The sequence below is a fragment of the Fukomys damarensis genome, unplaced genomic scaffold, assembly GCF_012274545.1.
Source record: "Fukomys damarensis isolate Sample0158 unplaced genomic scaffold, DMR_v1.0_HiC HiC_scaffold_33, whole genome shotgun sequence".
Classification (NCBI taxonomy): Eukaryota; Metazoa; Chordata; class Mammalia; order Rodentia; family Bathyergidae; genus Fukomys; species Fukomys damarensis.
Window position 1 is genome coordinate 17,567,498 of NW_022900945.1, and position 27,674 is coordinate 17,595,171.

Genomic DNA, 27,674 nt, shown 5'->3' on the forward strand with positions numbered 1-27,674 from the left:
ATCACTTGGATAATTTTTATGGATTAATTATGTCAAGAGCTGGTGGAGTCATGATGATTAATTTGATACCTTTTGCTGTGAAAAGGCTTACCTTTCTATCTATGGCAAAGGTGCAAAATAAACTAAGGTGTTTAAAAAAAAAACCACTATTCTGTATCAGTTGAGAGTTGTTCTCTGTTTGACAATGCATTCTGACACACTGGTAATTATACAGTAAATAATAACTTCTACTACCTTTCTCCCAAAGGATTTCCAAGCAATTGTCACTACCAACATTTCAATAATGTTAATATAAACTTCTGAGTTAATGATCTCCATTTAACACATGGAAAAATAAGATCACAAAATCCAGAACCACAGCTAACTTATTTTTTTAAACAAATATTTAAATAGTATTTTCTGTGGGCCCAGAACTATTCTAATTGCCTTACAAATATGAATTCATTTAGTTCTCATAGCAAATCTATACAGTAGATATTATTATTGGCTACATTTGCAGATGAATAAACTTCATGAAGCATAAAAGGGTCAAATGCCTTTCCCATGGTCACATAACTATTGAGTGAAAGAACCAGGTCTCAGAACCACAGAGCCTCGCTCCAGCATCAGTGTTCCCACTACTATCCTGTTGCCATGACAATTTCACATAATTGTTACTGTAGGCGAATCATGATTTTAAAACTAATGGGTTCAATTATTATGTATTTTTTCAGAAATATGAAGTATAAAATAACCTAGAAAATACAAAAGTATTCTATAGGCCACAAACCTAAACTTTTTAGGGGAAGCAGAAATGAAGTTAAAATGAAGCTTTTTTAAGACCTAAAAGAAAAAAGTACAGTATGAACTTAAAAAGCATATGAAATTACACTGAAGAACTTTGCTCACCTGAAGGGAGTGCTGTGGGATATTTTAAAGCATTACAGAGAAACACAATGCATTATTTGCCTTAATATTTCCATTAATATCTCTTGGGAGATCTCACACTAGCTGAACTCAAAGATTATTTCTGAAATGTTGTTTGCAGAGGAGTTAAATAATATAATTTGATATTTTAAGCAGGAAGAGTATCTCAAGAAATTGAATTTATAGACTATGTCTGATGAGTTTGTATAAAGGACTAAAAATGTTAAGTTTGTGAAACTTTGTATTTATTCCAGTTTACTCCTTACATAAAAAATAACTGGTAGCTAATTCACGCCGAGGAGAAATGCCTCAAACCACCCTGTTCCCATCTGCTTCGTACACATGCCATCACTCTTCACCTCTAAGACTACTAGGTGTATGCATCTTCATGTAGACGTAAAACACGCACTTGTAAATTCTGGATTATGGGGAATTGGTCTTTTATGTGCCACTTTACCGCTGACCACAAAGGCTCTCAAAAACATGAGGCATTTCCAGACTGGTAGGGAATTAACCTGGAAAATGTAAGCTACACTTGCCTCTTAGGATCTTTCTGGAATAGGAGCAGAGTCCCTGATCCCCCAGAATAAACTCAGCTTCCTGATTGTGGAAATGCAGGGTAAGTAAAGGCCATCGATATAAAAATATTTTTATTGCAGTAATATTATGTAACATGAAACTCACTATACTATTAAACACAGTTCAATGGATTAAGTACATTTACAATGTTGCATAACCATCACCACTAATTACAAACAGAAACTTTATACCCATTAAATGCTAAATTCCCTCCTAAATACTAATTTTCCCTCCTTTCAGGCTGGGATGTAGCTCAGCTGTACAGCACTTGACTAGCACACATAAGGGCCTAGTTTCAATCCTCAGTACTACACACACACACACACACACACACGGGGGATAGGGGGAGATTTCTTATTCCCCTCCTTACCCTTACCCCTGATAACATTTCTACTTCCTGTATCTTTGAATTTGCCTTATCTACATACCTCACATAGATGGTACTACAACGTTTCTTCTTTTGTGTCTGCTTATTTAACTTAACATGTTTTGATGTTTCATCTATGTTGTATCATCTATCAGATTTCATTTTGATTTATAGTTGAGTAATACTGGATATGTGTTCACCATTTTTGTTTATCCACCCACTTGTTGATGGACAATTGCCTTGTTTCTACATTTTGGCTGTGGTCAAAAATGCTGCTGTGAACAATGATGTGCTAAGTCTCTGTTTTCAATTCTCTTGGATATATATCTGGCAGTGTAACTCCTAGGTGACATGGTAAACCTGTATTTAACTTTCTGAGAAGCTGCCAAACAATTTACTATAGTTGCCACACCATTACATTCTCCCCAGCAATACACACAAGTTCCAACTTTACATCCTTGCCAACATTCACTATGTTATACTACTTTTTATCATAACCATCCTAGTGGATGTATATTGTTTTGTGACTTTTTACTTCAATTTTGGGGAAACACAGTAAGCCCTGCTTTCAAGTTCTACCACTGTTGCATGCTATCAATTTAGAGTTGGATAAACCACATATCCTCTTTATACCTCAGTTTTCTCAGCCATAGAAAATGTTGAGTATTCGCTTCTAGCCTACCTTGTAGAGTATGGAGCCAATGAAACAGTGTACATAAATGAAACAATATTTATAATTTTATATTATGAATATCAGTATCACTAGCAAGTGGATCCCTATTCTGAGACAGATGTATTAGATTACCTTTGCATACGGCCATAATGGTACCATGTGTATTTATCTCATCAGTTTTAAATTTTTAAAATTGTAACACACACATAAATATCATAACAATCAATACTCATAAATTTAATGACTATTATAAAGTGATCAGTTGTATAACCATTGATAGAACTTCTGTAAATAGTCTGAAACCTACAAAATGTTAAAAAATATGGAATAATCGCTGCCTTTTGCTTCTGTAATTTGCTTTGCTTTGCTTGTTTAACAAAAACACCCAAGATTTCACCATTGAAGTTTAAAGGTACGTAGGCCCAGTTTAAAATTAACAGATGCCAGAGGTGCTAAGTCGCATCCCAGGATGAGACGAAATGTTCAAGCTAAGAGAACAGTCCCTGAGCTATAAAAGTTTCTGTAAACTATATGACTGAAAAGGTGATTAAGATAAAAGGAATGTCACCAGTCCTGCTTTCCTAACTCTGACCCCTCAACCTTCAGGGCTGGAATAGCTAATGATAAACATCCTGAAAGAAATGTCTACATTTGGGTTAACACTGAACTGTCTTGTGACCATGATTTGTGATGGGAACCGTGGGAACTAGAATGTCTTATCACCTAAAACGAGGTCATGATTGTAGAGCTCTTATAAAAGGCAGATTGTAACCCAGTCTAGGGTCGGTCCTTTGGCACAGCTCTTGGTGCAAACCAATCCTTTGCTAGCAAAGTAAACCTTTTTTTTTTTTTACCTACTCCTGCGTCTCTGTGTGTGTCATTTACCAGTTCCTTCCGCAACACCATGACCAAGATTGAGTAACTGAATAGCAGGTTTGAGCCCTATACTACAGAACCCTCCCTCCTCACAAATTTAAGCACTATCCTGATCGTTACTTCCTTATTTACAACCCAAGTGTGCATTCCTTAAACATAAAACTTTAACTTTGAGTTTTAAGTAAATGGACAAATGATATATTCTCTCTCATTTCTTTTGCTTAACTTTATGCTTGACAGGTATCTCTGTTGCTATACGTAGGTATGTTTACTACCAATGTTATATAACGTTCCAGTGTATGAACATTAGAATGTTTCCATTCTTCTGTGAATAACTGCTTTTAAATTTGGAAATTATGAGTAAACTCTACTATCATCATTCCAATAAGAATGTTGACGCTCATACCCACACACTGCTAAGAATTCCTGGGAGCAGAACAGCTGTAGAAAGGTACCCTTAAGGACGTAATGCTGGAATATGAGTAAAGAGTCCATGTTCATTGTCACAAGCAGTGTAGGAAAGATCCCACTTCTCCACATTCTCAGGACTCTGGGTGTACAGGGCGGGCTAGGCACTGGTTTTGTAATTTTGCATTTCTTTGATTATTACAATTATTTTAGATGCTCTTTAAATGTTTACTGATCTGTTTTCAAATATTTGGTTGTTTATTGGTGGTCTGAGTTTTTGGTAGAAATTTGTAGGCATACTTATATGTACAATTTTTAAAATATATTACATGGGTTGCAAATATCTTCCTCCATCTTGTGGCTTGCTTTTGCTACAGGACATAGATTCTTAATTTTAATACAACCAAATGTATTCATATTTTCACTTATAGTTAGCACTTTAATCCTATTTTAATAACTACTTCACATTTTAAATTATGAAAATATTCTATATTCTGAAATATTTTGTGTTTTTATCATGTCTATTTACTCAGTTCATCAGAAAATGGTTTTTGTTTATGGAATGGACAAAATCAAGTTTTCTTTAGCTATCATCACATAAAAGCCCAATTGTTTTAGCCCCATTTGTTTAAAGAAACTTCTTTTGCCTGTTTTTTCATTAAAAGAAAAAGAAACCTTACCTTCTTTTGTCACAAATCTAGTCAGTAGCAGGCCTGTGTTGGTTTATTGCTTTTCAAAATAGTTCCATTGGTCCATCTGTTTATCCTTTTGCTAATTTTTCATTATTTAAGATATTCTTATCTTTCTTAAGTCTTAGTACACAATAATCTATAAATCCTAGCATTTTATGGTTCTCTTTCAAGATTATCTTACCTGTTCTGTTTGTTTTTCTGTACTACAAATGCTAAAACAAGAGTTGGTCAAATGTTTCCCCTACCAAAATGTTTATAAAATAAACATCTGTTGGAAACTGTAGTAAGACACACTGAATTCACAGATGTATGGAACTATCTGAGAACAAATGACATAATGACGATGACTTCAATGATGAATAAAGTATCTTTTTCTTTTTTGCATCCAAGTTTTATGTTTAAGAATAAATTTATGTTTTTGTTTTATTTATTCCTAAGTGTTATTCTCGCAATCTATTAAAAATTATATTTGAAATTTTAATATTCTAGCTGAATATTTTTATATAAAAATGTAATTTATTTTCTTATATTGATTTTGTTATCATCAAAATTGTTAAATTCATTTTATCTATAGATTTATTTAGATTTGTATGACCACAATAATGTTCACTGGTAGCAAAATGTAGTTTTTTGGGGAGGGTACTGGGGATCAAACTCCGGTCCCTGCACTTGCGAGGCAGGCAGTAGAACCACTGAACTAAATTTCCAGCCAGAGCTGTGGTTATTTCAAACCTAAAGCCTTTTATTTCTTTTATCTTTCTCTTTGAATTGGCAAGAACATTCAGCACAATGCTAAATCAAAGTGGTAACAGGCAATATTGTCTTGTTCCTCATCTGTCTTTTTCTTGTTGAAAGAATTCAATATTTAAGTATGCCTCTTATAATATTTTAATAATTATTTACTAGTGTGGAATTTTTTTCTAGCTAGCTAAGCAGTTTTTAAAGTTGGAATGTGAAATAGGAAGAAAACGGCTAAAGGTGTAGGGCAAGTGGGAAGGGTAGGGGAAAGGTAATAAGGGAAAAGAAAAAAATAAGAGAAAATGGAAATAAAATGTTTGTAAATGGGAAGGGGAGGAGGGGGTGACGGGAGGGCAGGGACAAGGGGAAAAAATGAGAACCAAGATCTGTCATGTAGAGGTACAAGATACCAATAATGAATGTAACTGTACTGCATACATAAAATGTACCAATAAACTCAATAAAAAAAATATAGTTGGAATGTATACTGAATTCTATCAAGTGATTTATTTGTATTTTTCAAAATGACCTTTTATTCTGCTAATGTAGCAAATTACACTGATCACTTTTGTTGGCTATGATATATTATGTATTTAAACTCTGGGTTCAGCTTGCTAATATTTGGTTTAGGATTGTTTTCTTCTGTTTAAGGGTGAGAATAAACATTAATTTTCCTTTGCCAATAATTTCCTGGTTAGGTTTTGGTAACAAAGGCATGGGAGCATTATAAAAGAAGGGAAAATAGTTCCTCCTTTTTCCCCTTCTCTGGTACATTTGACAGAATTAGCTAGTGAAACTGTATAAGTCAGGAGGTGGAAAAGTAGTTGGAGATTCCAAACCTTCCCAAGTAAGCCTAGCCAATGTAGGTTTATATATCAGTTACGTTTACTTAGTTATTATGAGCCCACCTCTGAGAAATAGCTTTATATGTGCTTCTTATATTACTTTTCTCCTGATATTACAAGGTTGAAGGCCAGACTTTTCCATGTAATAAATGCCATATACTCTTTAAATCTTCTTCATCCCTCAGATCCCTGGGAAGAATAAACGTGGCCATGTATCTGACTGATGTTAACTCTATTTTTTTCTCTTTTAATTTTATAGATTAAATTAGCAAAGATATTTCTCCACATAAGTTTTTAGGTAGACCTCATAAGTATGTTGAGGACATTTATATGTATGCATCATTTATTTATAATTAATATTTATGTATAAAGATAAATTTGTGTGTATATTTTATCAGGCATACTTCATAAATTAATCTACTAATAAATACTAAATACCTTCTACATATAGAATAAAATGCCATAGGTTCCCTTATGAATCTATGGGAGAAAAAAATTATGTCCTTAAATTAATATGACTTTGACTTGAGTGTTATACCCAGTTATTAGACAGAAATGTTTATTTCCGACTCAGTTCCATGTAGGGGAATTGCTACTGATACAAACTTCCTGGATTTTACAAGAACTGAATTATCTGATTTGTGGGTTATAAAAACAGAAACTCAATGCTTGGCTCCGCTTTTTTTTTTTCCTTGTGGCTCAGTGCTTCTGCAGAGAGGATGCACTGTCTCTTACCTTCCTGCCATCACTAAAGGAATTAGACTGTAGAGAGTAATGGTAAGGGAAAGTTTGGGTTGGTCCAGCTCTGCCTTAGAGTGGATACATTTAATTTGGAATTCAAATTCAAACGATCACCTATACCATGTCCACAATGTTACTTTCATGAGTAAGAGAGCTACATTTTATGCCTTTCTGATCTTGCATTTCTCTTTCACAGTGTTCTGAACTTGAGAAGGAATTAATATACCTTATTGACACCTCAAATGCTTGTACTCACAGTACTAAAGGTCATCCTGAGCACTTATCAGAATTCCAGAACTCTTAATATTCCACATTCAGGAATATCTCTTCTGACCACCAGGGTCTGGAATCTCTCTCCTGAACACCAGGAGGAAAGACGATAAAAAGGCCTCAAGCAACTGTAAGGCATAACTTCTTCCTCCAGAGTAACCAGGAAGGCCCATCCTGGATGCTTACCCACAGAGCCCACATCATCAACAGAAACTGTGTTATGAAATCTTGAATTGCAAGAATGACATTAAAGAGTTTGAATGAATTACTTGCAAGCCTGGGACAACATTTTCTTGATCAAGCTCCCAGAGTATTACCCTTAACAAGAAAGCTCTTCATTTATTGACTATAATTCTAAAAGCCTCCATCGTTCTTTTAAATCACATGAAACTATTAATGATAGTTTCATTCAATAATGTGCTTCAGTCAAATCAATAAACTATGTAACTTTGATATTTACAAATTTAAATATTAATAGTTAACTTTACCTCTACCATTGTTGTCATCAATCAGTTACTATTTGCAGAAGAGTTAAAACAGGTTAAAGGTCCTGCAAAGGTACAATAACAGAATCTAAGACAAAAATTTAAATTATCTTGCTTGCTACTTCTGGTGAAAAATAATCTGAGCCATTTTGCTATGGTAGGTCACTTCCGCACTTGACCTTAGCCAAAAGGCCGAGAAGCGATGGTAGGTCACTTCTGTAGGAAATGACTTTATTACCTTTGTTGGGATTTTTAAAATGAATACCTTTCTAGCTGTTTCAAAAAGAGAAGACAAGCTTTATTGCTTCCATTTTCCTTACTGCTTGTACAATTATTAGTTAACTTTTTTCTATTATCTAGTTCCTCAAAGTCAGGGTCTACTTTCTTCTATCTTGAGCAGTTCGATTTATGCATTGTTAAAACAAAAGTTACTTATTCATCTTTGTTTCTAACAAGAAATAGGATTGTTTTGAAGATGTGAAAATGTACTTATTTGCTCTGCATATGTTTGCAGTTTAAAAAACAGTTTTTCAGGCTTGCGGAAAACTACCTATTTTAAATGGATAACATTCATAAAACTTAATTTTGAAAGAGAATTTGACAAAAATTCACCTCTTTCAGATTGGTTTGGTGATGAAGGAAGTAGCAGAGGAAGTAGCACAATAAAATTAAAGCAAAGGCATCTTCCCGACTGTAGTAGGCTCAAGGATAAATGTTGAAATATCCCTATTGGGGAACAAAAGCTAAATTTATTACAACATGTTTGGAGGCTCTTATTGAATTTTTGAAAGTAAAAGCAGATAAACCAAATAAGCTCATTTCCATGTACATTATTTTTGTCACCTTCAGGTTTGTGATTGCTGTCCTCATTCACTTCCTTAAAGGTAAAGATTGTGCTAATGGAAAATATTTTGTAGATTATAGCATGTATGTATTTTCAGTTTTTACATTTTTTCCCTAGCTATATATATAAGCAAAAAGAGACACTCAATTTCAAACTGTGCTGTGGCATTACTTTATATCAAGCTCCCATAGGCTAGAGAATGTAAACAAGTACCTGGAGTTACCCCAGTCAGGACCAGGGCCCAAGAGGGATCCTCTGGAGTCAGTTGCATATTTGTAAACCACTAGCAGGCACTGTTTACAAAGCTCAACCAGGCGCTGGCAACACTGGAGCTGCAAAGGAGTCACCACCTCCGGGCTTTTACTGAATATACTCTCCCACGAGGATCTGTTGGCATGGAAACAGACAGGACTTCATGTCTGCTGTTAAAAATGACAACCAGCTGTATCACTTACCTAGCAACAAACTGATAAAGGAAGATGGAAATGGTCACACATATCTGTAGTCACTGTGGATGATTTAAAAGTATGTAATATATGCAAATTATTTTACCTTAACACAAATAATGTACTGCAATTTAGTTTATAACTTCTTTGCACTAGGAGAATTTGGGTTAATCCCTTGATTCTGACCATACCTTTCAAAATGTTCTCAAATGTAATTGTATGCATGATATTCCGAGAGCACTGTTTTCCTCCTCCAGAAGTCATATCCTCTCAGTAAGTACTGACCTACTGCAATCCCAAAGTCAGTGTCCTTCCTTCCTAAGTGCCCTTATTATTCCAGAGAAGGAAGTAACACATACTTCCTCTATAAACCTTAACATGCATGTGCATGTGTGCACTAAGTTTACCTTCATGGCACCTCACCATTTCAGGGAGTGAGAAGAAGGGGAACAGGTGAGGGGAGAAAGAGACAGACAGACAGAGTCGTACAGAGAGACAAAAGAATGAGAATGAGAATGAATATGAATGAGAGAATATGAGATTTTTTTTCCTTAGTGTAAATGAAATTCTTTTCAAGCTCTGAGGGGAAAGTACTTTTGGGCATGGCTCAAATCTCATTTTTACATAAACCAATTCATGCAATCCTCAGGGAGAAAAGAGCAGATTTTTCAGAAAGAAAAGATATTAAGGAAACTATTTTCCTAAAAAAATATTTTCCAATAGGAAATTTAAAGGCTCCACTTTCAAATATTTGTAGATATTTGATATATCTGAATTTTATAAAATGCTTTAGACACTCAGGAAGAATATTTTTACTAGAAGCACTAGTGTTTACATTTTTGGGGGAAACATGATCCCCAAAAGACAGCATCTTATCAGTGAAAGATAGGTTTTCTCAAGGAGTAAGATTCAAATGAGTTAATTGAAAAAAACAAATTTCCTTCTGTGTTGTGAGATATTACGAACTAATTTTTTTCTTAATAAAGAAGTAAAATTTATTTTCACTCAGTAAACAATATTAAATTAACTTAAAATACAATATAAATAAAATATAAACTATCACTAAACATAAGAAAACACTAGATATTATACATTGTTTCCCTAATACAGATTTAAAATTAACTTAAACTGCTTTGACCAAAAAATAACTCAATGAGGGAATGTGTTTATAATTAATATACTGTAACAAAGAAGGCCCTAAATGCCCAAGTTCAAGATATAACCATTTTATGTAAATGTAAATACACAGAGAAAAGGTCTGTGTTTTGAGTTCTGCCTAGTACTTTTCTATTTTCTCCATAAGAACTGTAAGTGCATCTAAAAGCCTACACCTATCACCACCCTCCACTCTCAGTGGAAATGTACTGATCTTTTATACTTTGGAGCTATTGACTATCAGCTCACTTAAATCATGGTAATTGTCTTTATTTAACTTGGGATTTAAAGATAGAAAAAAGTAAAGTGGAAAATGATAAATGGGCTTCAGAGACATTATCATTTGATGTAACTTAATATGCATGTGAGTTTTAATGCCACCAGCTTTGGCTACTCGTTCTCTCAATCTTTGAAAAATATTTACCATATATATGTGAAGAAAAATCCTGTAAATACTTATTTCTTGGATATACATTCACCTGGTGGCAAAAACTACATTCTACTGTTAATCCACATCGAGTGTCAGAGCAAACCAAACCTCTCATGAACACAGAAGACAGAAGATGAACGAGCCCTGCTTCTTCTGCTGCTGGGCCAACGAAGCCCCATCTGCAGGAAAAGAAACCTATGCTGAGGATATCGGCAGTTTCCCCAGCAACTACTCACCACCTGGAATAGACGAGTCCAGGTAAAATCTTTGAAATACATACTATAATATCTCAATGCCAATATTCACAACACAGTGTTTGGTTGCTTTTAAGATAAAAAAGTGAAATTAGCTGAACTAATGTTTTTCTCAAAGAACCTCATGATGAAGAAGGACATACTTTTGGGATATTTGAAAATGATGTGTTTATTTTTCTGGAACAGATTTCACATAGGAGAGTACTGAACGTGAAGACAGAAGAAATAAAAAATAATCAGCATATGATAGAACCTCATACCTATAGATTGTGATAAGGGAAAATCCTCAAGGTTAGGCAATGACCCTAACAAAAAAATATATAAGGGAGACAGAAATGCCTAGAAATCTTTTCATTTCTCTTAGCCCTTCTATCAAGCTCTCCTCTTGTCTGAAATTCTATCATACTTTCTCTATGCCTCTTTTTTAAAATGATTACTTCTGTAGAAACCACATTTTGTCTATTAAAGACATCAGAACATATCAGTTAAGAACATGAACTTTGGGATCAAAGTCAACTGCATTCAAATCCCAGTTCCTCTAGGTCCTTAGTACATACCTGCATGCTGGAGTCCTTATCTATAAGAGGAAAACAGTGTACAACCTGACTCACAGCGATGTTATGAGGACTAAATCACCTAATACATGTAAAGTGGTAAGCAATGCCTGGCACAAAGTATTAAGTAATACATTTAACCAGTATCACTTCTAAGTTTTCTGCAGAGGGCAACAACTGTATCAGATTCAGCTTTGTATTTCCAAAAATATCTAACATAATAATAAATATTTGAAAATTGTTAAAAGAATGAATGAAAAATAATTTAGAGTAGCCACAGTGGGCATGTGACCCCTAAATGAATAGGACTTAGTATATAATTGAATAAAGGCAGTACTGAGGAGAAAGATGCAAGTGCCTCAGAAATATTGCACGCCGGGGTGACTAGAAGAACAACACTACAATTACGGGAAGACAGGAAGGGAAGCCATTTCTGAATAAAAGGACATTAGAATGTTTAGTTTGAGATATCTTGAGGACGGAATGACAATGTCTCACAGCTTTGGCAGCAGTGGAACTCTGGAGAGGAAGAATATATCTATAATTTTAAAAGTCTGCTACATAAAGGAAAGTCAAATAATCTGAAAGATATTGGTTTATAATTGAAATTTTTTCATTAATTAAGAAAACCTTCTCTCCACTGAATTCAAATTAGTTACAAGGTGTTGTGCTCATATTAATCATCTTATCTAAATCAGCTTAATTGTTATAAATTAGAGTTGAGTACTAACAATTACATGAAGAAAAATGAATATTCTAAAACATTATTAAAGAAATTAAACCATTTTATTGGGTTACCTACATAGCTAAATAGTAAAATATTAAAAATTACAATAATAAAAGATGACTTAGAACTTTTTTTTTTTTTTTTGCTTTTTTGAGACAGTGTCTCACTATGTAGTTGAGACTGACCTGGAACTCACAATGTAGTCCAGGCTGGTTTCGAACTTGCAGTGATCCTCCTGCCTCAGCCTCCCAAAACTTACCCTGAATCACAGAAACAATTCCATAGTCCTTGGCCATGACTCCAGAGTAAGCGATTAAAAACCCGGTTGAAAATCCGATATAAGTTTACTTCTTCAACATCAGGTACCTTCCAGATACGTGGAAGAACTGAACGAATACTTGTTTTTACTATGTCCAAAACCTAGTAGAAAAACCAAAGTATTTAAAATCTAGGTATGTATATAATATACACACATGCATGTACCCCATATGCATAAAGAGACTAAACAACAGCATAGAATAAAATGTCCAGAAATAGAGCCATGTACTTATAAAACCTGGTTATATGACAGAGGTGGCAAGTGATACCACTAAAGAACAGAATGTTCAAGGCTGGAGATTTAAAAAATAGTCTTTATGAAAAAAATGGAAGTTGAATTCTTATTTCATTCAACTAATAAAAATAAATTATAGTGGGGCTAACATCTTAAGTACTAAAGTAATAAACCACTACATTTGTTAATGGAAAGTGTGGATAAAAGATTACTGAGGTCACAAAAAGTATAGACTATAAAACATTAATAGATTTGGATTATGTTAAATTAAGAACTTCTGTTCATCAAAAAGATCTTAAAGAAATTCAACACTGCCTTACAAACAGGAAAAATACATTCAAAACATGTACAACTAACAAAAGAGTAACATCAAGGATACATAAAGAATTTCTAGCATATTATTAATATAAACATCTTGGGGGAAAAACAGGCAAAAAGGCATTTCACAAAAGAGGAAATAAATATGCCCAGTAAACGTAAAGAAAAATTAAGGCTATACAGTAAGATATCATTTCACACTCATCTAAATGACAAAAACTGAAAGTATAATACCAAGCATGAGAGAGGATATGGATCTACAGGGTCTTTTAGATGTTGTTGTGATTACAAAGTGGTACACTCACTCTGGAAAACTACTTGACAATACCTGCTGAATTTGAAAATTCATATACCATATATCCCAGCAACTTTATTCCTGAGAGAATCTCTCCATGGAAACAACACAAAGCATGTACAGGACCATTCATTAAGGTGTTCACAATTGTGAGCACCTAGAAACAACCTAACTCTACAAGAATAGAAGTTGGATAAACAGTGGAATACTCACTCCCTTGAGTTACACAGTAGTCAGAATGAACAAAAGATGACATGTAACACTGAGATTCTTGGTAATAATATATAAGCTAAAAAATACATAGAAGAAGTTATATACAGTATGATGATGCTCTTTAACAGAAGTTAATCAAATTATAAGAATATTTTAGAGAAAACAGATGCAATGAAAAGTATAAAGAAAGAAACTCAAGGACTGGTAAATACTGAATTCTAAAGAAATGGTTCTCTGAGACTGAAGATCTGGAATGGAAGCAACCATTAGCTATTATCAAGATCTCAGCTTTAAGTGTTGGGTTCACAGGTAATATAACATTTAAAAGCACTAAGTAGGCCACACGCAGACCAATAAAAAAAGACTATTATGAAATGAGGACTACAAGTGTTCTTGACAACTGAAGTCAGTAAGGTCCTGGAAAATGTGAAAAAAGCTTTATGAGAAAATCTACTTTGTCTCAATCACATGTATTTATTCTTATACAATGCAGGTATTTCCAACAAAACTCTTGAAACAAATTATGCACCAATAAATACAGTTATTTTAATTTTTGCTTATCAAAATGGAATATTTACTTTAAACCTATCTAAATTTTTTTTTGTTTTGGGGTTTCTTGGTTTTTGTTTTTCTTTGGTACTGGGAATCGAACTCGGGTCCTTGCGCTTGCAAGTCAGGCAGCGGAACAACTGAGCTAAATTGCTGGCCCCAAACCTATCTAATTATAATAACTTTGTATAAAAATAAGAATGAAAGATGAAAACAGAAAAAAAAGACTCTCAAACACAAAGGCTTATGGGAATGCATAATTTCTCTCAACACAAACATACCTGAAGTATTGGAAACGGATGAAACAATAATGTTTCTCTTTAAAACATTAATGATGAAGAGCTGGTATTACTTATACTCACTCACAGTTTATTTAGACATCTATTAGATAAAAAAAATTTCCAAAATGACTTTGTTGTTTAGAAGATCATAGTTTCAATGCTGCCCTTTCCGTTCTGTGAGGTGGGAGCAGATATGCAGACTGTACAGTAGGTCAGGACATATAAGGAGACAGGAATGAGCACAGAAGATGCAATCTGTGTTCATGAAAAATGTTGTCCTGCAGAAGCTCATTACTACAGCTAATGAGTGCTTAATTATAAAGAGGAATATTTTAAAAATTTACTATGTATTCAAAATAATATCAATAAAATATGCATATCAGTCATTAACTTATGCCTTTTGCTTTTTTATAATTTTTAAGCTATTAATTTAACTTTCTATATTCTGTAATGTAGAAAGCAGTACTCATGATTGGTGTGAGGTAAGAATCAATGAGGGCAGTGAGAGACAAATTTAGACTATTTTCTTAGTTTTTTTTCAACTTTCTGTCAATATATTAGTGAACTATAACAGGTCAAATGTCATAATTAGAAAAGGAGTTTATGGATTCCCACACAATCTGAAGAATAAATATGAATTACATAAAATAACTGGCACTGAAAAGTGTTAGTAATACTGGGATTCAACATTAAGTTAATCAGTTTTCACATTATATTATAAAAGAATTATTCAACTTAAATATGTTAAAGCATTTGAGATGACGGGGTATTCATTTCTTTTCAGATAAACTTCACATAACTTGTGCACGATTACACAAAGTTAGTAAATAGACAGCTGTATATCCAGACGTGTGCTCTTAGCAGCTTCCTAACACTGCCTTACAACCGGTTTTCTCCAATGCCAATGACACAAGCCTAGAAGAGGACCCAACTGTCTCTTAGATTTAGACTGACCTCTAGACAAATGATATGTGGGAGAGGGGTGGAATCACCGTGTGGCTGGTTAAGCATCCCCTCCTGCCTGGTCTTGAGGTTTAGACTAGTTTGCTACAGTCTAAAAGGCTATACAGGTAGGAAGACAATGACTATAGCCAAACATCCTCTGAATAATTTCAAGAAGGCAGACAACAAACAAGACAGAAGTCAGACTGGAATGAGGTAAATTAGTGTCAGTTCTATTGGTGATGCTTTTTCAGATTCCTGGGGCTTTGGAGTTAGAAAAAATTGTGTGGAAGATGAATAATTTGTGAAACTGGTCAGTAAGGTGCCCTTGTGTTTATCTGTGGACTCCAGTGAGGCTAACTTATAGAATACCGGTGTCCATATCCTTACATATTGACTTTTAAAAGCATCCCAATTCAACATTAAACTCTCCACGGGAAAAAATAAATGGAATAGTTAGGCAATGACAACATTAACAAAATGAAAAGATTTGTCCTTTCCATATGAAATATAGCAAATTTGAAGGCAAAAAACACACAAATTCATATTTTGCAAGAACATACAGATGTTGAATGACAAACTGCTCCATACGGCTGAACAGTTGGTCCTAAATTAAAATAATGGCATGAGGTGACAGCAGTTTAGAAATAACATTAAAATCACTACATGCTGTACTAATGATGCGTACAGCAGCCGTGGCTATAGAGTAAAGGCATCTTTGCTGATGCAAAAAGAACAGCTCTGAACAGCATCTATGTCAGACCAAATGAAAAATAGATGGGAAATGCCAGCACCAAAATGCAGGCAGAAGCAACAAGAGCAGGTATTAAAAAGAAATTACCATGTAGAGAAAAAATGGTGGATAAACAAGGATTTCTTAGAACCCTAAAATAAATGCAAATATAGTACCACTTTCATATAGCTACTGACTTCTCTTCATCCTCCAATCTTAGTTTGTGCCTAGATATCACATCAGAGAATAAGCTTTTCAGCAAATTTGGCATTCTGCATAGCGCACCAGCACTGCTATATTTTCATATTTCATATATATTCCTTACAGACTCTTTAAAGCAACTGCATTCTTGGCAGAGAGTTAAATTATACAAGTGTGGATTTACCATAACGTGACGTTAAATAAGATTAACTATTTCCATTTTCACCTGGTGAGGCTCTTTTCAAGATTAATTCTCATACCCTTGATCTCTATATTTTATACCCATTAAGGAAAATGTGAAGTAAGGCAAATAATATTCTTTTATTTTCAAGAACACACATACAAAAGAAAGCACTGGGAGACTTTGTGTGTATGGCATCCTAATCTTAAAGTTTTACAACATACTAATGTTCAATCAGTAAAAGCCTCCATTCTGGAACAGAAAAAGCATATGTATTTCAAAAGTGGTCTATGAATGGAATTAGGATGTGCATTCTATACCTAGAGTAGTGCTTGAGACATAATAATCCCTCAATAAATATCTGTCGAATGCATGTTTGAGTGAGCAAATAAATAAATGAACTCTTAAAGTTCCCAACAGTGCCCAGCACAGTTTTTGTACAAAACTGGCAACCAAAAATTGTTTGCCAAATTAAAGTGAATCAACACAGACTTTGTAGCAGCCATGGAGATATGCCACATAACCTGCTTTAAAGAGTGCAGTTAGTTGATGTTTTCCTATTAGAGATCTACTATAATATCAAGCTACTCTTAAACAGACTGCTCATGGCCAAGAACTGAGTACAGTTGAGAGACCAGTAAGGCCTATTTCCTCCCAGTATGATTCCCTTTAGCAGGCTGACTTTGCCCTGGGCTCATCAGCCTTAGCAAGGTAAGACTTCAGCTTAACTGAAGTGTGAGGCTCTTGCTATCCATGCTCCTCTCTTCCACTCACAGGGGTCAGATCTGCTCTGTGGTCCTATTTCCCCCACTCTGTGCCTCTTGTGGGTGTTTGCCCATATAAATCTCTTTCACTTTTACAGTGTCTACTTTCTAGGGCACCAAAATGGCAAAGCTTCTCAATGATTACTATTTTCATAGCCAAAAGAAGGGCAGATCTTATTAATCCATGTCTACTGTATATTAATTAAGTCCTTGGCTTTCTAAATAGGTGTCTCTTTGTAATATCTAATTGTGCATTCCATGGATGACCTACATTTATATGTTTTTGTTGTCTCGCATGCATTTTCTAGATTTATAAGGAAATTGCACAAGTTTTCATGTTATAGTCAAATAAAAGGTCAATATGTTATAAACCAATGAGCCATATTTATCTCATTTCTACATATTCTATACAAAATAATTCTGCATATGAAGAATTCTTACTAAAACAAAATACATTACATAAACATTCTGACACAAGAGTTCTTAGTACTAAGAAAACAAAAATCAGCTTACTTTTTATCCCTTCCCAGGGTAGAGTACATTCCTAAATGATGTCTTATTCGCTCACAAGAAGTTATTTCTTCACAAGTAGTAAAGGCTACAAATCTCAGAGAAATGCTAAGAAACTGCCTGTTTCAGGTAAGGGGCAGAGGCAGTACTGACCCCAAATCCACATTACTGCAAGCCCAGTACCTCTTCCACTACCAAACATTGCCTCTCTAATTTCATCATATAAACATTTTGTTTGTTTCAAATGCACCTTGATTCAGTATTATGTGAACTATTTGACTTTCAGGCTAAAGAATATTTCAGCCATTCATTCTATGAGTACTTCATCTAAGATTTCATCTGAAATAAAGCTGAGGTAGAGAAGAGGTAGAGAAAAATATTTACATATTAAATATATAATACATATAAATAAAACACACTTCAGTTTGTCCCAAGAGTTTTCATAGTATCTCTATACTTTCATTTTTGCCTGAGGTGAATCTGAAATATTTCACATAATTCATTTTTTTGTTTTATTTAATTTTATTTGACAACCAAATGAGTAGGATGTTGAATGTTATATATAATACAATAGGAAATCTAACAATATATAGTGATTAATTATTCATCATAAATTAAATGTCAGATGTTCCAATTATTAATTTTTAAATAAACTTTTTCATTTCTACGTAATTTTAGTTTTACAAAGTGAAGAGCATTGATAAATTGACATAAACCTCACAAACAGAATTCAGTTTATAATATCTTATATACTATTATTGCATATTTGTGGCAGCTAATGACAAATAGGAATACCTTATTATTAACTGCATGTAATATTTTCTTAGTTTTCACCTAATATCCTTTTCCTACTCCAGGATTCCATTCAGGGTACCTTCAAATCTTTGGTCACATAATTCATTTTAATATTATTAAGAAATAAAAAATGTTAGGAAGAAAGAGAGGGAGGGAGGTAAAAAAAGGAGGAAGGTAAAAGGAGAAAAAAAAGGGGGGAGAAAAGCAGCAGAGAGGGGAGGAAGAAGAAAAGGAGAGAGAAAAGAAATCTTTGTTTACATGCAAGCTCAGTACCCCCATTGCTGGCTGGCTTGGCAATTTGTATTCATAATGTGTACAGTTTTATGCTTCTTTTTGTGAATATGGGTGAAAGAACTATAACTTTCATCCCAGTTAATTTTGTAAAAATGAGAAGTTTTACAAAATTTTCTTTTAGAACTTCTTATATTCCAATGACTGCTCCCGCACAGGAACTCTTCAAAGCCCTTCAGTGGGGAAGAGCGTCATGTGGGAAGGGATCCCACAGAGAGTCATCCCTGCTGCCCGTCCCAGGAGTGCTGACCCTTCACTGTAGACCTGAGGAACGAGAGTCTGTTGTGGGAAAATCCTCTCAAAGAGCAAAATGGTTAAATGAAGAAAAGGAATCACAGTAATCATGACCACAGCAAGGAAAACCACTACAAATAAGTTGCACTCCTGAGTCTCCACTTCTGCTCAGAGCCTATGCTTAGCTTCCCTCAGCTACTTTCAGGGTCTCTTCACAAGATGAACTTGCTCTAGGTAAGATAGACCAATTTCATCCTTTGAGAACCAAAATGCAATATATGAATTATTCTGCCAAAAAACAGAACTGTATGTTAAATTACTTATGTAGAAGAATAATGGGGTTCAGGTTCGTCCCCCAAAGCCTCATGTGCTTGAATAGCATATAAAGTGAGAGAAGAAAGGCACACTGTAGCCAGTAGTTGCTTGCTGCTTCCTGCATTGCTGTAAACTTTCTCCTTTGTGATGCCCTTCTGCCATGACATCCTACCTTAGAGCCAGAGGACTATGAACTGGAACCTCTACAAACTCAGCTAAAATAAACCTTTCCTCCTTTAACTTGTGGGTGCCTGGGTATTTTGTCTCATCAAGGAGAAAAGTAACTCAGACAGATGGTAACTGATTAGTGAAACTGGAACAATAGCAATCTCTGTACTGGAAATGGAACATCTTGTTACTTCCTACAAACCCAAAGCAAATAACAATACCTTTGATTTATGCCAAAGAAAGAAGCAAAACAGCTCCAAGAAAGAGTAACAGGATGTATAAATTATAAGTAAACAACCTGATTTTCATATTACTATTCTACTACTCCCTCAATATAGACGTGTATGATTAACACATGTGATTTCACATCTAGAAGTGGAAGAAAAGATTACACAAATATTCTTAGAGTAAATTAGCACAGGAGAAGTAGACACACTGGCATATGTACTTGCTAGTAAATTTATAAGCAAACTTTTATTTGTACTCTAAATTTAGAAAGCTAATTGAGCATAACAACCCTAAAACATTGTGGGGTAACACTTCTGATTAGACTCAAAGCCCTTTTACTGATGACTGGCTCCACGTCCTGTCCTTTATTGTAGAATTAACTCACTTGTGATGTACTGATGTGGAGGCTCAGCCTTGACGGTGATGGTGAACCTTTTTGAGACTGAGTGTCCAAACTGCAACCCAAAAGCCACTTATTTATCATAAAATGCTAATACTGCAATTCAACCTAAATGGTTTACTTTAGGAAAAAACTCATGTAATTAACATCTTTTGTCTTAAAAGAAAATTAAGTAACACATGTGCCCTAGGTGCACCACCACTGCTGTAAGTGACTACAAGAAAGACCCACTTCTTGGTTGTAAAAGGGAGGAGGAAATCTATAAATCTCTCCAAGCAGATTACAAGTACAGTTATGTACAAAGTGCCATGAAGATTCCAATAGGGAAAGGTAACAGCCAGTGGTGTGAGATCTACCCAGGTTTCACAAAGTGGGTGGAAGGGAACCTTCCAGAAGAGTGGTATACGAGAGTGGGAAGGAGGGATTCTAGGCAGCAAGGACAGCCAGGGAAAGGTCTTGAGACCAGGAGGGGTGTTCTTTGCCTCTTTGCCTTCCTCCTATCACAACCTGAGATTATGGCTGGGGACACAAAGACAAAACCCATCCCCCTTACTTCACCAGCCCCTTTCCAGAGATACCCGTGTCTCTGTCATTCTTAAAAAGATCATTCTAATTTGAAAAAATATACAGAAATACACACCAAAAAAGAAAAAAAGGACATCAATGTTACTACTTCTTCCCCCTGCTCAATAAATCTAGACAAGTACACTTACATATGTAGATTAAAATGGAAAAATATATATTATTGTGTAACTAGCTTAATATCCTAATATCTTCTTAGGATGGTTTAGAAGAGAGTCCCTATTTCTTTGAGATGCCCACAGCAATACTTATTTTACTGGAAATTCTCACAAACCTTCTGAATTTATAAGCAGGAAGGTAAATGAGAAAGTCTTTATCTCCATTTTTAGAAGACTGTACCTGCTCTGTGTAGATCCAAATGGTCAAATGTACAAGTACTAAACACAGCTGGCTCTCTACATTTAAATTTTAATTAATTACAAGTCAATTGCAAATCCAGCTTCCAGGAACAATAGCCACATTTCAAGTATTCAGTAGCCCCATGTGGCCAATACTTGCTGTATTGGACACCAGCCAGAAATACAAAACATTTCCATCCTTAAAAAGTTCTGTGAGACAGAGCTCATAGTTCATAAAACTAGAATTTTTACTTTATCTGAGGAATGTATGTCAGTCACACAGGCGAATAAAGAATAAAAACAAAAGGGCCTCCAAATCTGAAAGGCTCCCTCTGTACTAACTTGGACCACATATAGTTGGCAGCTACCCGAAAAGGGGCACCCGAGATCAGATGGACTCACCACCTTCCCGAGACTATTTGCTTGCTTTCAATTCATTCATGATAAGTGAAGTTTTGTGTATTTTTGTTGCACAGGTAACAAGTCATAGTCTTGTGTTATACCTTAGGTTAAGATATACAATTCTGGGACAGTATTCAACTGAATGCGACCAAATTATATGGATGTGCTAAAATTTACTTAACCATAAATCTACCGAGAGATGTTTAAGTAGTAGTAGATGTTTAAGTGTTTTGCTTTCATAAATACCACTACAATGAATGCGCATGTACAGAAATCTTTTATATATTCAGGCTATAATTCTTTAAGACAGAATGCTAGAATAGATTTTTGCTAAGTCATAAGGCTGTGAACATCCGTAATTTAATGGGTATTGCACATTACCTTTCCAAGTAGGTACACCAATGTCTTCAGCTTCTAATAGTACAGGAAAGGCCCTGTAATCCATAATCTTCCCATCCCTGGATATTATCTATCTTATTAATTTTGCCAATATGATGGTTTTACTTCATCATTAGTGAAACCAAGGATCTGTTTACGTGCTAATTGGCTACTTGAAGACCCATAAATTGACTTTTCATGTCTTTTTAATATGTTTAGCTATTTTATTAATATTTAAAGGACAGTTTGTCTTTTGCTGACTGACTGCAGAAAGTATAGGTTTACTGGAATTACTTTTCATTTTATGTACAGCAAATGTCTGTCTCCCTCAAACCACCGCTCCACCAGCCCTATTTCTCTCATTATCTCTGCTTATAACGATTTAAGATGTCTTAGGCCACTCGTAGGTTCTTATATAATCAAGCCTGTCAATCTTTTCCTTTAAGCTTTCTAGGTTTTAGGTCTTTTCCTAAAGATGTCTTTTCCTCACTCTAAGATTAGAAACATACCATTTTTGTATTTAAAAAAATCTTTGATAATTTCAAACTGTAATGTGCACAGAATTTATTTCATATATGAGGAGAAATAAGTTCCAACTTAACGTTTTACAAATAGAAAATCCACTGTTCAGTATCACTTACTGGAAAAAATCATCTTTACTGAATGATTTGAAATGCCATACTTACCATGTTTTAATATTTTAAAAACAATGGAGTCTATTCTGGACTCTCAATTTAATTGTCAATTTACCTATACTCTTCTTGTGCTTCTAGATTATAAAAACAGTATGGACTTGAGAAAATTCAGGATTCCAATTCTAATAAAATGTCCCTACTTGGATCGGTCAAGGCCAGAGTTAATAACTGCGCAAACATTTACTCAGGATTTACAATGTGTTTTACAATTGATCTCTGTTACCAGGCTGGACACCCCTTGATCAACAGTGGCACTGTATTTGCATGTGAAGAACACTAACTATCTGCTGAGCTTGCTAATACACAACAGTGCAATCAGTTTACTTTAAATATGTAATCTGAAAGTCATAATCTGATAGAGGCCAAGTTTCATATCATTAACAATAAATCCTAAGAAGGGTAAATGGTAGCTTGTATTGTTAAAGTAACATGACAACTTCACTAAAGCCACTTTAATAGCATATGTCTAAAAACTAGGGTTCCAGGGGATCTGACAGGTGCCTTGGGGTTCTGGGAGCTCCCTCATCAGCTCTTCATGACAGCTGTTACAAACCTTTTCCTCTCTCCTGAATCTCCCACCAGAGGAAAACCTTCATATCTTCCCACCATACTACCATACACTTTGCTCTTCCTACAATGAGAACAGATGCTCTTGGTTAGGACAAATCTCCCAGTTTACCTAAGAATTCCTTTATCATCCCTCTTTCCTGTGCTACTCCTCTCTTCAAGATCATTCTCATCAGGTCAAAAATGGATAATATGTTCATCTTACAATAAGAAAAAAAACTTTCCTACTAGTCCATATTCCTATTCCTCTCCAATTATCACATTTCCCTTTCCCCCTCTCTATAGGAAAACTCACTAGCTGTGGTTTTTTCCTCTCTACTTTTCATAGATTGAGGCTGCAGGATCAAGTTTCATTACGTATCACTCATTCCTCTGAGTTTGTTATGAATGAGGTCCCCCAAACGTCCACGTTGGCAAAAAAAAAAAAAACAACAGAGAGTTCTTAGTCCCCACCCCTAGAAGCAGCATCTACCACAGCTGAGTACTCTGCCCTTCCTGTACTTGGCCTCAAGGACAAGCAGTTCTCAAGTTTTCTTTATACCTCATTGACTGCTCCTTCTCAGTCTCCATGGATGAATGCCCTCCATTCTCTGATTTGTACATCAGTACACCAACGTAAAGAAGCATACAGTCCAGTCTTTCAAACTCCTTTCTCTTCTAACTACATTTACTCTCTAGGTAATCTCACCTAGTTCATGGCTTTAAATATCTTAAAGACTCCTAAATTTTTATCTCCATACCCAACCTCAGCTATGAACTCACTCAAAAGTGTAACTACTCATTCATCATCTGCACTTGGATGTCTCACCAGTACGTATATCCAACATAGTGTATCCAAAATCAAAACAAAACAGCACCAATAAAACCCTGCCATTTATACTTTCTATAGCATTCACCCATTCAATAACCAGTTTAGCTAAGCATCTATTAGTTCTTGCCTTAATTACCCTAAAAATCTTCTAGTTAGCCTCTAATTCTATTATGCCACATTCTCTCTCCCTAAATTCTACTCTCCTCAAGTAGGTAGTTCACCTGTTTTTTTAAGAAATAAGGGAAAAGAAAAACAAGATGAGAAAATGAAAAAAATGGAAAAGTTTTTGTCAATAGGGAAGGGAGGAGGAGGTGAAGGGAGGGCAGGGATAAGGGGAAAAAATGAGAACCAAGGCCTGTCAATGTAAAGGTACAAGATCCCAACAATGAATGTAACTGTACTGCATACCTAAAATGTACCAATAAACTCAATGAGAGGAAAAAAAAGAGTTATAAATGAAAGGAATCTGGAGAATTATTTGAACTTCTCCCTACTTCCTATTTATCTATTTTTCTTCTATTTTCTCATATAAAATAAACCATGTAATATTTGAGCTTGTATGCCTGACTCATTTCACTTCACATTATGTTTCAAAGTTGTACCCATTTACCTATATTTCTCAAGCTTATCTTTCTTTCTGCAGAGTGTATAAATACTCCATTGTGCATATAAATACATTTTCCTTATCCATTCATCTGATGTATTCAAGATCTAGTTATTATGAATCATGCTGCTATAGTAAATTTCTCTTTGTTGAAAAGAAAGTTTTGTGCTATTACCTGTTTGCTTCTTCTTTGTAAGAGAAAATAATTTTTTCCTATGTCTCGTACTCTGAACAACTACTTTGAAGATAATGATTGCATAATGTATTAACTATTGTTACTCTCTTATTACCCAGTTATGAAATTTTTATTTTTCATAAAAAGATATTATAAACCAGGGCTGGGATATAGCTCAGTCGTACTGCTTAGCATCCATGAGGTCTTCAGTTCAATCCCCAGTACTAGAATGAGAAACTCTTCTCAAAATTTTCCAGTGGCTTCCCACCCCTTAGCATAAAATCTAAAATCTTTTCATAAAGTTGCAATCTGAATCCTATCTGCTTAACCTCATCTCTTACCACTACCATATCACTCATTCAGCAAAACAAGCTGTAATTTCTACCTCAAGAAGAAGAAAAGGCTTTGGAGGTATTTTTTGAATCTTTGGTTTTACTCTTCCTTCTGCCTGACACATTATATATACAGATGTCAGCAAAGCATTAATCTTATTTCATTTGTCTCTGCTCAGATGTTATTTTTATCAGCCTTATTTTTCAACATACAGTACTACTTTATACTACTTTTATTCTATTACAGATTTTTATCAAACATCTTAACTAGGATGTAAGTTCAATGACAGCATGGATTTTTTATTCACTTTTTTATCCTCCGAATCTAAAACAATGCCCAAAATAGTAGGTGTTCAGTGAACATTTATAGAAGAAGTAAATAAATGTGCATGTATAAGGTTTGACTATGAATGTGGAATACCAACCTTAGCTTAGTACATAATCCACAAGGGCAAACTTGTTTTTAAGCATTACTTACTTTTCGCTGTTTTACAGAGTCCAATTTTATGAGCCAATATGAAGCCACTTTTGTTTTATGATGCTTCCAGTTATCAATGATCTGTTGGAGGACGAAACATTAAGAAGTTTAATCTGAAGTAGTCATCAAAAGTAATAAAACGTAAGTGGCTTAAAACCATTTGAGAAATTAATACGTGTAATGAAAGCATTATAACACACTCATAAGAAAGAATGTGAATTTTCATATAAAGGCATTTACAAAGACTTCTAACATAAGGCAAAGAAGCTATATGAATCCAAAACTTTTTCTTCTTCGTGTACCAAAAACATAATCACATGCATTCTGAGAGGATATCCAAGACATAAATGTTTCTATCTTTATTCTCACTGCTGTATTGACCACATCAGCCACAGTTGTATTGAGCCAGAAAAATGATTTCTGAACAAAGTTTTTTTTCCTGAGGCTAGCTAACCTAAGAGCCACTCCCAGATCATGCCCCTCCCACCCCTAAAACACATCCTCCATCACGGTCTTTTGTTCTCAGTAAAGGTAAATGAGATGAGCGCCTGTGTGATTTCCTTTTTTTGGTACCAGGGATTGAACTTGGGTCCTTGTGCTTGGAAGGCAGGTGGCGGAACCACTAAGCTAAATTCCTGGCCCTCCTGTGTAATTTTCTATCCGATCGTGTAAACCAAATGTAACTTCCTCAACCAATGAACTGATGATGTTAAATGCCTTGCTCCTGTATCTGTGCCTCTTTTCCCTTGATCCATATTCCCTGTTCACTGCCAGGTCTGGACTGATTGCTTTGTGGAGAAATGCCTAGTCAGTACCCCAGCATACTACAACTGTACACTCTCCTCCAACCTCTGGGTATGTTCTCAATTCTTCTTGGCCTGATCCCGCTAAACCACTAAGAGCTGTAACACTATAAATCACAAGTCTGCCACAACAGTGAAATACTGAATAACACACTAGAAACAACTAACATTTAATAAGAATTCTACTATCCTCCTTATAAATCTACAGAACTTTTGAATGTATATTGCAGTGTGATGTACACGGTAGAAAGCATTTACAGCATATAGTGTACATATATAATCTAATACCTGATGTTAATTATTAATTTTATTTCATTACTTACATAAACCTATGTATGTTCTTTTTTATTCTTATATGTTTGCAACATAGAACAGTGGTATTTTGGAGAATTGGTCAATGCATATAACACACCTTAATCATTTTTGCCTTTTTACCCTCGTCTCCCTTACCTCCTCCTTCCTCCTTCCCCTTTCCCATCTCCAGAAGTCTGTCTTATTGTTTCCTACCATTTCACCTTTACTGTATTACTTTATTTATATTTTGAGTTTGACTTCTTGTGTTTGACCTTGCTTAGCATTATGGCCTCACATTCCATCCATTTTCCTACAAATGACATGATTTCACTATTTTTATGGCTGAATTCTATTCCACTGTATATACATACCACATTTTCTGTAATAGTTTTTCTCTTGACAGGGATCTAGGCTATTTCCAGAGCCTAGCCATTGTGAGTTATGTTGCTATAAACATAGATGTGTATGTTTCAGTATAGTATGATGTGTTTAATTTGGGGGGAATATACAAAAGAAAGGAAGAGTTAAATCAAATGGAATTTTTATTTTTACTTTTTTGAGGAGCCCTATTTGTATTTCTGTAGAAGTGATACTAGTTTACATTCCTAGTAGTGCAGAAGGGTTCTTTTTCTCCCACATCTTCGTTGGCATTTGTGTGTGTGTGTGTGTGTGTGTGTGTGTGTGTGTGTGTGTGTGTTCTTGACAGCCATTCTGAGGTAAAATGTAATGTAAGAGTTACTATAATTTGTATTTCCTTGATAATTATAGACAGTGAACATTTTCTTTCATGTACATATTGGCTGTATGTCTTCTTTTCAGACATAACTATTGAGTTCATTTGCCTACTCTTTACTGAGTCATTTGTTTTCAGGGAATTACTTTTTTTGACTTCTATATATATTCTGGATACTATTCCTCTACCAGAAGAGTAACTGGCACAAATCCTTCCCATTCTATGGGCTTGTAGTTCTGTTGACTGTTTGAAATCCAGCTTCTCCAACACCATTTATTGAAGAGACTATCTTTCCTCCACTGAGGATGGTTGGCTCCTTTGTCAAAGATGAGGAAGCTGAGTACATCTGGGTCTTGTTTTCTGTATTGCAATTGCCACAATGGAGAGTTAAGACCATCTACCTTATATGTTATCATTTAAAGACACACACACACACACACACACACATATATATACAGCATTTAAAGAGGCTATATATACATATATATATATATATACATATATACATATATATATATATA

General features: G+C 34.8%; 1 protein-coding gene across 2 annotated transcripts in view; it reads right to left on the reverse strand.

Moving 5' to 3' along the window:
* Ttll7 (tubulin tyrosine ligase like 7) overlaps window positions 1-27,674 on the reverse strand; it is a 132,898-nt gene that overhangs the window by 7,419 nt on the left and 97,805 nt on the right. For both annotated transcript variants that reach the window (XM_010613737.2, XM_010613736.2), the window contains exons 18-20: window positions 25,324-25,404; window positions 12,250-12,410; window positions 8,638-8,811 (exon numbers count right to left, since the gene is read on the reverse strand). In XM_010613737.2, coding sequence (XP_010612039.1) covers window positions 8,638-8,811; window positions 12,250-12,410; window positions 25,324-25,404 — 416 coding nt within the window. The remainder of the gene's footprint in view (window positions 1-8,637; window positions 8,812-12,249; window positions 12,411-25,323; window positions 25,405-27,674) is intronic.